Below are 13,182 nucleotides of genomic sequence, written 5' to 3'. Positions count from 1 at the left end.
TTTCCTTTATTCTCTCCCTCCGGGTCCTTTCTCTCCCTCCCTTCTCTCTCTAGTCTTTTTCTCTGTCACCTTCTCTTTCCAAGATTCACTTTTAGTTAATATACCTTGAAAACTTTGTCAAAATCATTGAAATGTTTCTTTGAGCCTAGAAAAGAGGACTTACTTTCCATTTCTAGATCCTCAGTGCCTGTTTGAGGTGCTGCTGATGGAAAGTTATTGCATGGGATAATTATTTTCCACTCCAGTGTTTATTATCTTGAAATATTTAAAGTCAGTACTAAGGTGAAAGGATTGTGTGCATTTAGATGCCCATATTGGAACTTGACTGCCCTTATTCCTAAAGATATGTGAGTACCATGAATGAATTTTTTTAAATCATAATTGATGTATTGTTAGTTGCTGCAGATAAGTCATCTAGATGATTATGATGATAAAAACAGAAATTAAAACAATACAAGGAATTCCAACTAACTTGTTGGTAAAGTTCTGGTCAAATCAATACATGCAAAAGAAACTGATCCTGAGCTCACAGATTCTTCTTGTCTCAAGTTTATTTTGCTGTGGTTTGAATACCTGACATGAGATCTAACCACCTCATAAGTCTTCAAGCGTGTAGAGGAGTTGGTTTTGCATTGGATACTGGATCTGCTGGCATTTTCCCTGTGACTTCTGGCAGGCCACCAAACCTGTTTGGTTTTGTTTCCTTTTCTCTAGAAGAGGGTATTTTTCTGCATCAAACAACTGAACAAATGAAAGAAAAATGAACTTCAAACCACTTTGTAGAGTTTTATTAGTAAATTAACTTGTCTGTACCCCAGTATCATGTATTAAGGATAGATAAAAGAAAACAATACTCAACCATTATGTTTGTTTCATTTTTGGCAAACACACTATTAATTCTAAGAAGTGGGCTTAGTGGACCTCAAGGTCATGGCAGTCTTTATATTGAGTAATAGAACAATATAATTACCTAGGGTTTGGCAAACTTTCCTTACTTTGGGTAATTTTATACATGCACACTTTTTCAAGACATTAATTGCTCCAAAATAAAGAGATCTGAGTGTCTGAAGTCATGTCCAGCAATTGTGTTATCTGTGCTTGCACGCAAACAGGCAGCGTTAAGCATGATGCTATGTTTACTCTCTCTGTGATCGCAGCCCACATTTAGAAGAAAAGAAAAAATCTAAATTGCCCTTTTTACGACAATTATGCCAAAGCCCAGGAGATGGGCCATCAGGACTCTCCCCCAGAATTCCATCCATCTTCATGTCTTAGGAGGACTAAAAAGCCTAATCAATAATTTAACCAGCTAATGGACATATTTTTAAACACAATGGACTCATTCTGAAAAGAAGCACACTGTCAGAGCCACGGGGACAAAACTGGAAACTGACTGCTAATACTTAATGCTTATCTTGAATAATCCTGCTGTGATCATTGGTACAAGCTGCCTCAAGTGAACTTCATGTCTCTCAGGTCTGCACAGCTAGTCTTTTTCCTTTTTTTTCCCCTTGTGAAAGATGTACTTTACAGATGATTTCTTTTTAAAGTCAGTGTAGCACTCATATCTAAATACTCAAATATTTAAAGTGTATTTTAATTAAAAATGCATTCCATCAAAGGTGTCCCTAGGTTCTAAGTTATGAGACTGTGCAGTGCTTTCTGGCTATTGACATTCACGGCCACGTCATTTTCAGTGACATTGTATTTGCCATACATGCTGCAAAAGCATGGGAAATTTTCCTGTATTGACTCTGAAAATATTCTAAACCAATGCAGAAAGTGTTGCTGCCTTGCTCTCTGGATAAAAAAAACGAGTGTTTGATTGTTTGTTTGTTTCACTTGTTTTCCTTCTCTTCTTTGTATCCTTTGGATACTAGCAACTTTATAACATATGGGAAATTGTTATCAAAAGCAACTAATTCAACAAGGTGGCCTGGAATATGTCTGGAACCTCTGGACTCAGAAGACTTGAGATCCAGGCAAGAAGAGTTTATGAGTTTTAGAGAGGTTAAGCATGCATAGTGAGATCCTGTATGTGGGGCAGTGTATGGGGACTCATTACTACAGCATCCCTCTAGATTCAGTTAAAGATTATCAATAAAGTAATTATAGCCATCCAATTTCCTATTATGAGATGTACATATTGAACATTGAAATCATTTTTTTTAGACAGATTCAATGTAGACCAAGGTGGTTTAGAATTTGAAATCCTACCTCAGTTCTCAAATCCTGGGATTACAAGCATAGGGGAGTCCCTGAACTATAAGAACTAAAAAGATATTTCTAATAAATCTCTTCCATTCATGATTGATTCTGATACATACTATGCATCTGGTCATCGGCCCGAAAGAAGCCTATGATGGCGGCTATGAACTTGCTTTTATATCACAACAACTGAGAGAAGGAAGAATTTAAATTCGTTTTTGTTTTCTTTGCTTTGTGGTATTGGAGTAGAGAAACTTCAGCATTAAAGTTAAAGGCATGATAAAGGTAGCCCAGAGAGGTGTGCATAATCACACATAGCCACCCAGACCTCCTGACCTCTAGAAGGTAGGCTCCAAGAGGCCTGAGGATGTCAACACTCAGTCCCTTTCTCAAAATAATCCATTGATTACAATGAAATTGCCGTTGTCTGTACCATGAAGGTTCCCCCCCCCCACCCCCGGAGTCAGTTCGTAGCTCTGTGCCTTATTTCAGGGGACAGAGTCTCATCTAGTAACAGTGTGTACCCATGAGGCACAGTCATACATATTCCAGGTGGTCCTGTGGGTCATTTTAAATTAAGATATTCTTAATATGTGCTATGAAAACAGTGATCAAAATGAGTTTAATTAAATTAATTTTTTAGGGGCAGTGAACAGAGGGACAGTCACTGATACACAGCAAATAGCACACATTGTAAGTCGGAAGATTATTTGCTATTATCTCTTCCTGCATATCCCTTGACTTACCTTTTATAGGTCTCAAGCCACAGTCTTATTTTGTCTTCTCCCTACACTATCTGGACAGGTTTTTCCCCCTCTTAAATAAGCTATTTGTCCAGAAACGCTAAAGCGAAAGTGCTCCGTCTGCACAAAAGGCACTTTTAGAAAGCCAGATATGCACAGCTAAGCTGCGCTTGCAGAACTGTTTTTCTTAAAGTGCAGTCAATTGACCATACAGCAGCACTAATTTGCTCTTAACCAGTAAAGCATGTGCACACAGCGCCCCATATGACAGCCGCTGTAGCCTGGGCGGCTGGCTGCTTGCTTATACATGCAGCTAAGGGAAGTTTAAGTGCACCAGCCACTCCTAGCTCGGAAAGAAGACCGAATGAAAGCTTCTGCTTTATGCAAAAGGCTGCTTTTCCATTTCACCAGGAGTAAATGAATCCTGGGCTTTCTCCCTGAATCAAAGCTTCTCCTCCAGAAATTCTGTAAAACCTGGTTAAAGCTAGTGTTCTGTAAAAACCTAACACCATCATCATCATCATAACCAAATGAAATGATAATATTCATTTACCTGTTATATAAAAATAATCCTTACACTATCCTCAAAGTCCAGTTTTACTTTTTTTCTTCTTCTCAGACTTTAAACTACCTAGAGGTGCTTAAACTTCCAACTTGAAGTAACAATAACAGAGGTAGATGGTAGATTTCTAGGGTCTTAGAGTATTATTTGAGGTATTCTACCTGCAGCTTGCTTTTTTCTTTCTTTTCTTTCTTTCTTCCTTTTCTTTCTTTGTTTTGTTTGATTTTGTTTGTTTGTTTCTTTCTTTTTTTCTTTTTCTTTCTTCCTTTCTTCCTTTTTTTCTTTTTTCTTTTTTCTTTTTTTTTTCTTTCTTTTTTTTTTTTTTTTTTGAGACAGGGTTTCTCTCTGTAGCCCTGGCTGTCCTGGAACTCACTTTGTAGACCAGGCTGGCCTCAAATTCAGAAATCCACCTGCCTCTGCCTCCCAAGTGCTGGGATTAAAGGTGTATGCCACCACTTCCTGGCCCTGCAGTTTGCTTTTATGATAATTTCAGTCCTGTGAAAAGATCAGCTCAAGGACACCATGTCAACTTTCTTATTTCTTAATGGCTGTAGTGACTTCCTAATGGTTCTGGTTTAGTGAGGTCTGACTACAGATACCTTGCTATGTTCTGGAAACTCCAAGATTCAGTCCTTCAGCAAACTCCGCTTCTGCTTGGGTTACCAGAGCTTAAGACTGAGGCATTGAGTTGCATTGAGACAAGTTCCTTAGGGACTGCATGGGCACCTGAGCTTATTCCAATGACAACAGATGAGTTTCAGATCAGATAATTGTGTCAGTTAACATTTCAATGATTTACTTTAACTTTCCGCATACTTTACATACACTCACTATGTCAATTACATAGTTGTAAATATCCCCTCTTATGTTTGAATTTAGAGTATAAATCTTTGATTATACCCCTAGAGAATAAGAAATGAACAAGACTATCAAAGGGATGTTATTATCTTTAGAAATAACATTCAAATTCATTGTCTTACAAGCTTCTTTCCAGAAATAAGTAGGAATGTAACCACCCAGGGCTCAGGATGCTGAGAAAGGAAAGATGAAGATCTAAAGCCGGCTTAGGAGAGAAGGCTCCCCAGTTAATAGGCACTTTTGCTCTGGCAGAAGGCTCTGGTTCAATTCCCAGCATCCACATGATGTACCACAACCATCTGAAACTCCAGTTCCAGGGGATCCAATGCCCTCTTCTGTCCTCCAGGAATACCAGACATGGATGTGGTGCACAGAAATATATGCAAGCACAACACTCATACACATAAAATGGAATAAATAAACTAAGAAGAATAAAAGAGACTTAGAAATGTGAGTTCCAAGCAAGTCTAGGAAACTTAGTAAGACACAGTGTCAAAATAAAAATAAAAATAAAAAAACAGAGATATAGATTATGACAGAGCCAAGAGTTCAATCTCTAATATTGAAAATAGCTTTAAATATATTATCGCCTGTTATTCTATTTCAAGAAAACAAAAGAAAAACATGCGAGTTTCTAAATAATACTAACATCTTCAACAGAATATTCTTTTTTATTTTAATTAAAAAATGATGTTAAATTCATTGCATTAAAAATGATCAAGCAAAGGTGCAGGAATTGAGAGACCAAAGTTTTGGGGTTCAGACTCCATCTTAGAATACCTGACCTAAGTTTAAATTCAAGTAAACTAACAGGCTGGTACCTAGCTCCAGTTAGCAAGGCTACCTTGCAACAAGACCTGAATCTCCAGGTTTTTCCCCCTACAAATCTAGCAGCTAGCACTAGTCTCTAGGTTATTCCCCAACAAATCTGCACCCCAAGGTTACAAGCCTGCCCCTGATACTTCACTTCCTAACAACCACCAATGAGAAGGAAACAGAAGTTAAGTTTGTGGTTTGCCTTCCAGCACTAGCCATGGCTCCTGAATCAGATGTGTACCAGGCTAGATGTCCCTTCTTGCCTCTATAAAAGTTTGCTTGAATCTAGGCTCAGGGCTCCTCCTTCCTACTGTGTCAGTGTTAGGGAGGTGAGCCCAGGCATGAGCTTGAATAGAGACCCTAACATGATTGCATCAAAATGGGCTCCTTAGTGGTTTTGGGGGGTTCACAAACGTTTCCTGGCACAACAGCATGTTGTTGGATCTGGGATTTTAATTCCTATTTTCTATCTCACACAATAGAGACTAAGACAAGTTACTTAACTGTTCTTTGACCCTACTTCTTTATCTGTAAAGGAGTCTATGCTTTGTTTGAGTTAATTTTATATCCAGCCACTTTGCTGAAATTGTTTATCAGGTGAAATTTTTATCTGGTGGAATTTTTGGGGTCACTTAAGTATACTATCATATCATGTGCAAATAGTGATATTTTGACTCGTTTCTTTCCAATTTGTATCCCTTTGACCTCCTTTTGTTGTCTAATTGCTCTGCCTAGGATTTCAAATGATATATTGAATAGGTAGGGAGGGAATGGACAGCCTTGTCTAGTACCTGATTTTAGTAGGATTGCTTCAAATTTCTCTCCATTTACTTTGTTGTTGGCTACTGGTTTGCTGTATATTGCTTTCACTATGTTTAGCTATGGGACTTGAATTCATGACCTTTCCAAGACTTTTATCATGAAGGGGTGTTGGATTTTGTCAAATGTTTTCTCTGCATCTAACTCCTGACAAATACAGAGGTGAATGCTCTCAGCCAACCAGTGGGCTGAACATAGGGTCCCCAATGGAGGAGCTGGAGAAAGGACCCAAGGACCTGAAAGGGTTTGCAGCTCCATAGGAGGAACAACAATATGAACCAACCAGTATCTCCAAAACGCTCCCAGGGAATAAACCACCAACCAAATAGTACACATGGAGGGACCCATGGCTCCAGCTGCATATGTAGCAGAGGATGGCTTGTTGGAAATCAATGAGAGGGAAGGTCCTTGGTCTTGTGAAGGCTCAATGCCCCAGTGTAGGGGAATGCCAGGACAGGGAAGTGGGAGGGTTGGAAGGGGGGATGTGATAGGGGGTTTTTGAAGGGGAAACCAGGAAAGGGGATAACATTTGAAATGTAAATAAAGAAAATATGTAATTAAAAAAAGGTTACGGGGGGTCTATGAAACTACCTACTTTTTCAGACCAGGATGAGGATTTAATGATTTTATAAATGTGACAGGCTTAGATTTTTGACTACCACAGATAAGTTTTACATAATTTGGGGTATTACTTTTATAATTTGGAGACATTAAGGCTAATGGACCAAATTCTCACCCTCTCATTTTTACTTTCAGGGATGGTGAGCATAGGCAGATAATTTTAATTAGTTGTCCTCAGGGACCTTTCCAGTGTCCTAGTATGACAGACAGAAAGATAACACCTTTTGAAAGTGAAAAGTCCTTCAAATGATGAAACTGGTTCTTGAAATTAGAATTTCTAGACAGAATACCATTTACTGTGTTCTAGTACAAGACAAGATCTTATGTTTTTAAGATATAAGCCTTTCTTTCTTTTATTTTTAAGATATAAGCCTGGCACTTACAGTTATTCAGTGACATTACATCTTGAGAACAGTGAGTCTGTATCATGATCTTTGCTACATAACTACTATTCTAATGATGTTGCGGTGAAATGATATTAAAATAGTTGCTATTTTCCTAATTTTATTTCACTGTTCCTAAATAATATGAATAACCAGATAAAAAGATAATGTCGCTGAAGAATGAGAGAGTGAACATCTACATAAAATGGTAGCCACACATTCTTGACTTTTCCTCCATATTTGCTTACTGTTCAATCTCAGATAAATGTCCTAATATTATTCATTGCAGCACCATGAAAATATTACTTAAAATGAAGTTATTAAATCCCTTAATTGGATTATTCAGGTTGCCCTGAAATACTTATAGATCTATCTCATGATAAAATCCATCCAGATTTTAAAATGTATGTGTTTAAAAATATGAGAACTAACAATGTATAAATTATTGTTGCTAGAAAATGAATGATTCTTTTTCAGAGATGCATTAATAATCTCTGCAACTTAGATCAGGATTGTGAAATTTTTCTTTTATTTAATATTTGAGTTTCTGCTACAGTGGTTGAGATGGACTGCATGTTACGTTTATCTTCAATACCAGGCAAATTCTTGCATGGTCTTTCGGGAACTGTGTCACTTTCCCCTAGTTTGTGGTCTACAAAGAACAACACAGAAATGGTAGAACATTTTTAGAGTTTACATGAGGTCGGAAAAGTTGTAAAAGATTAATGAAAATGGTAGTTCTTGGTTAATACAAAAATACCTTTGCAAAACTAGTTTTAAACTAAATTTATTTTTAATGCATCCATCAAAACATAAAAACTGGATGCCACCCTGGAACATTTCTATACACACTTTGCTCAATGTTTCAATCAGTTACCTATCTCCCCAAACATTTATCACTTTTTAAACCTTTGGCTCGGTAAAGAAACAGATACAAGCCCCATAATAATGCAAAGAAACAAGGAGTTGATGCCATCGTGATTCCATAAGCACGTCATTGGATAAGAAGTGGAGCAGTTGTTTTGCTTTACAGCTGGCTTAGCCCTGGTTCCTCAGTATTCTGGAGATGAAGTGATTTGGCATCTCGTGATACTGACTGTATAATAGGACAAACCCTATATTGGAAGTGGCACTACCCTTCTGGTTAGCAAGGCACTAATGCCAATCTCTAAATCAGTCTTAATTTTAACAGTAATTTAAAGTGGCATTTTAGAAAAAAAAAATAAGTGGATTCCAACCCAAAAGTATAAATTCTGAAGATAGGTGAGATGTTGCCTGGATCCAATACTACCACTGATGAGGGTATGCTTATGAGACTGAGGGGTCATTTTGATTTCTTTCTCAGATCAGCATTTTCATGACACATCTGTCTAACTATGGGAACGACCGCCTTGGCTTATACACCTTTGTGAACTTGGCCAACTTTGTGCACAGCTGGACCAACTTGAAACTGCAGACCCTGCCTCCCGTGCAGCTGGCCCACAAGTACTTCGAGCTCTTCCCTGAGCAGAAAGACCCTCTCTGGCAGGTAACATTTAAAAAACATTAGCAATGTGTTATTGTTTAATTTGTGTTAAGAACTTGTTGAATAAACATGAAATGAAATAAATCAAATAAATGTATTAGAGCAAGTAAAAATGGATATGTAATACAAATTATTCCTTTTTCTAATTGTCATAGTGTCTTCAATACTATTGTGTTGCATCTTTCACAATTTGAATGTTTAGATTTGTAGTTTTATTTGGTTTGTTTGTTCAATTCATTTGGAAACACACAGTAAGGATGGTGTTTTATCACTGGAGTTTTGAGCAAGCAAATGCTTTAGACTTACATATAGTACCAGAACTGCATAGCTACTGCAAAATGATCATCACTGGACAGCTCATAAGACTAAAAACAGAAACAGAAAAGAGCCTCTATAATTAATACAATATCCTGTGACCACAGACTAACATGTACGTGTATACTAGTGAGTACATCAAAAAAGGAGGACCAACCTCCTCCTTCTGTTCATAAGGATTTAGTGTCTGTTTGGTGTCTTTCACTTTTCTTTAAGTCTAACTAATTTCAGTAACATTAGGCATATCGATAGAAGAGAGACTTGCCAGTTTTAGGATGGCTTTTACTACTAATTTGACTCTCTGTGAAGCCACACAGCTTGAAAGCATCCAATGTAAACTATCTCTTCTTAGCAGTTATCTAGGAAGCACTGCCTCCCACTTACTGGGCTCTTTATGCATCAGATTGCATCGACCCACACAATCAATGAGCTGGCTGCGGAGAGCAGATCAGATGTTCCCCTGCTAAGCAGTCCCTAGAAAAGAAGCATCATCATTAATGAGAAATTACTGTGAAACAGACTTTCAGAATCTTCCCCATGTCCTTTCTTCAAGACTATCTGCCTCCCTTTTTTCCATGAGTCACATCATACAGCACTGTGTCTAGATGGCCAGGGATTCTCTAGACCTGTGTGCATTGAAGATCTACTATTGTATGTAGTAAAAATAGCTCTAGGACATAAAATAAAGAATAAAATGCTATATTTTCTCCTTATTCCAGAGGAGGAGTTTTTACTATGTTTGAAAATGAACTGATGAACTGTTGCCTTAAATCATGCCCTATTTTGATAAATTATCAGCAATCATTCACCATATGTGTTTATAATAGATTACCTGTTTTATATATATATATATATATATGTATATATATATATATATATATATATATATATATGATTTTTATTGAAAATTGGTTCTTCTCTCATATACTGCATCCTCACCACAGCTTGCCCACTTGCTACTTCTCCCAGGCCCCCAGCAACTACCCTCTGTCCCATATCCACTCCCCTTTCATTCCGTTTCAGGCCTCCAAGAGAAAACTGACGAACAGGACAAAGTAAGATACAATTAGACAAGGCAAAAAGACCTCCAACTAAGACTTGACAAGGCAACCAAGAGCAGGCAAAAGAGTCAGAGACAGACCCACTCCCACTATTATGAGTCACACAAAACCTCCAAGCCATCAGCCGTAACCTATACCAGAACAATAAAAAGTACCTTAGACAGGTTATAGATATATAAGCAATCTTTTACCTCAGTGGCCTCCAACCTTTAATCTGCCTTTAGGAGAAAAAAAGACATTGGACTGTCTTTTATCAGATAGTTTGAACTTTCAACAATAACAAGAACAATGTTTAAATACTGTCTAGATATCATTGAGCTTGCTATTTACCTTTTACAACTTAGCGATTGAGTCCATTTTGTGAATAAGCACATAATCATGGATGTGAATGTCTGCATGCACATCCTACTGTACAAGTGTGGATGTCTGAGGAGAATGCTGTGAGTTCTCCTCCTCTGCCTTTTCTATGGGTTCAGAGGATTGAACTTACATTTCCCATTTGCCACAGACAGCACCTCTGGTCATGGAGCCTTCTCTCTGGCCCAATATTATTATTTTTTAAAAGAGTAAATAGAAACAAACAAACACTGCTCTGATATAATTTTGTCAACATGATGGCTCCAAATATCAACTGAATTATCCTTCAATAATTCAATATGCAATTATAAATTATAGTGGTGGTGGATTGAGGTAAAAATTACAGCCACAAAAAAGTAGGACTGCCTGGTCTGGCCTCAGGGAGAGAAGATGCACCTAACCCTCGAGAGACTTGAGGCCCCGAGGAATTGTGTGTATAGGGGTGTCTGGTGAGGTGGGAATGGTGTGGTGGGGACATCCTCTTGGAGATGGGGAAGGGAGAAGGAGGTATGGGATGGGATTCAGACCAGGGGCAGACTGAGAGGGGAATGAAGACTGAACTGTGAAAAATTAATAAGGAATTTAAAAAAAGGAAAAAAAAGAACTAAGTCATTTTGAAATGTTATGAAATGTATAGGAGACAGCATCTCTACTACATGTAGAGACCTGGGATAGGAGAAGCTGGGGGAGGGGAATTAAAATATTAAAGAGTATAATTATAACTTAAAAAGAGATATGAAACTAGTGAGTCCTCACAGCTTTTGTTTTAGCTCGCATGTATCATAAGAATGAAACACATATAAACCTAACAAAATATTAAGTTAATAACTAAGTAAAGAGTAGAGTAATAAGGCAATGATCCAGAAGCAATTCAAAGAATCTACAGATTTGTATTCTTAATGTTATTGTTTACAAAAGTCTTAAGGCATTGTCATCCACACAGCCATACATTGTTGAAGTGTGTTCAACGGACATTTGAAACTTGGAGAGCATCTAGTAAAGATGCCAATACTGGTAGCCAACCATTGGACTGAGCACAGGGACTGCACTGGAGAAGTCAGCGAAGGACAGAATGAAGAGGCCTTATCTCATATCAATGGGAGGGGAGGATCTTGGTCCTCTAAAGGCTTGATGCCCCAGTGTAGAGGAATGCTAGAGGGGTGAGGCAGGAGTGGGTGAGTAGGTGATCAGCAGGGCAGGAGAGATGGGATAGAGGGTTTGCAGAGGAGAAACTGGGAAAGGGTATAACATTTGAAATGTAAATAAATAAAATATTCATTTTTTAAAAAAAAGAAGTACTTGACCAAAAAAAAAAAAAAAAAAAAAAAAAAAAAAAAAAAGAAGAAGAAGAATAGATTCAAAGAAAGATTTTGGAACCTAAAATAACTAATGTGCCAACTTCTTGCCAACTACTGAACTACATACTTTCCAAGCATCACAATATTTAATTCACATTAGAATACTTTGTTTGGTTGGTTAGTTAGTTTTATTTTTGTAATCATTTCAAATGTGAAAATATATTTTAAGGAAATGATGGGGAATGTAAAAAAGTATGTATTAAATAGAGAATTCCAGAATTTCTTTTAAAAAGGAATCTCATAAAGAACCTTTACTAGAAGACTCTTTCTTCTCACACTCATATGACTGTCCATGTGGACATTTTTACTAAAAAGGTTAAAAAAAGTAATAAAATAAAAGCACAAATATTTTCCACTAGTAAAACAAAGAACCAAAAATAGAGGAATGGCCAAGGTCAAGACCAAATTATTTAGGTAGGTGGGAAGCTGAAAGCATTTGACTTATTGCAGAATATTAGACAGACTTTCCTGATCAAAGGTGATGTCAAAAATGAAATTGGTGAAGTGGTGATAAAGGGTGTGAGTCTCTGAGTTTCCTCCCCATGGTTGTATCCACTTTCTTATTCACATCAATGAAATGGAAATTTCTATTCACAAAGTGAAATAGAAATTACCCTCATTTGCCATATATAAGCAAAACCAGAATTAGCTGGTAAACATTTTACGCTCTTCTCATCATGACATTCATTTAGAATAGGCAGACAGGATATCTTTGTTTCTCTTCCACACTGTGAGAAAGAAACATTCAGGGAGACTTTTTATAGTTTTGAGTAGTTCTTCTTATTTAGTACTCTTCACTCTCAAATAGAAATCAACTGCTATTTTCCTTTACATTTTCAATTCACACTTTTTTTTTATGACTACACATCGAAAGAAAAAGTGCAAAATGGTAATCTTCACCTCTGTTTAATTCCTTTGGTTCCTTATGTAAATTTTCATTAGCACCAACTACTCTATATGTGAGGTTGCTTTGTCACCTAATTAAAAAGTGCAATGTGAGTCTCTGCCAATAGGCAGCATGATCGGCGGCTACGGAAATGCATAAACGCTCCTATCTCATGGGAAATTGATTCTTCCAAAGCTGTTTGATACAGGCATGTGTATCCATGCACATGAAAAATATAATGCTCAGATGGGCTCCTCAATGGCTCTGCCTCCACTATATGAGAATTTAAAAATTACACTCTTGGGTCCTTTTAATTCCTATCCCTTACTGTTTTGATTGAATAAACTCTGTAGGACATAAAAAAAAATGAATAAAGAACTCCTATTATAGGAACCAAAGCCACGAATGTGGCGGCAGTGGGGAGGTCAGATTTGCACATGTTCTAATCGATGCTCTTAAGCTCTCAAACTGTCAGGTTAGCTCAGTCTCAGTCTTCTCTCAGCCACTCTGGAGTCTCACTATCAACAAACATCCGAGCATAAAGCAGATTCTTACTTTCTCTGTGTCCAGGGAAATGCTCAGGAGCTGTCTTCTCAGTTTCTGCCATTGTCTCCAGAGTTATCCATAGAGAGATGCGGAGAGGTAAATCCCAGTTCTTAACTGCAGATGA

General features: G+C 37.4%; 1 protein-coding gene across 1 annotated transcript in view; it reads left to right on the top strand.

Annotated features, from left to right (window-relative positions):
• The window catches only part of Ndst4 (N-deacetylase and N-sulfotransferase 4), a 327,865-nt gene that overhangs the window by 267,904 nt on the left and 46,779 nt on the right, over positions 1-13,182 (top strand). Inside the window, exon 6 of the mRNA XM_052179299.1 lies at positions 8,356-8,538. Within this exon, the coding sequence (XP_052035259.1) occupies positions 8,356-8,538 (183 nt within the window). The remainder of the gene's footprint in view (positions 1-8,355; positions 8,539-13,182) is intronic.

This window comes from Apodemus sylvaticus, chromosome 4 (genome assembly GCF_947179515.1).
Source record: "Apodemus sylvaticus chromosome 4, mApoSyl1.1, whole genome shotgun sequence".
Classification (NCBI taxonomy): Eukaryota; Metazoa; Chordata; class Mammalia; order Rodentia; family Muridae; genus Apodemus; species Apodemus sylvaticus.
Note: the sequence above shows the minus strand (reverse complement) of the source record. Positions and strands in the feature narration are given on the sequence as shown.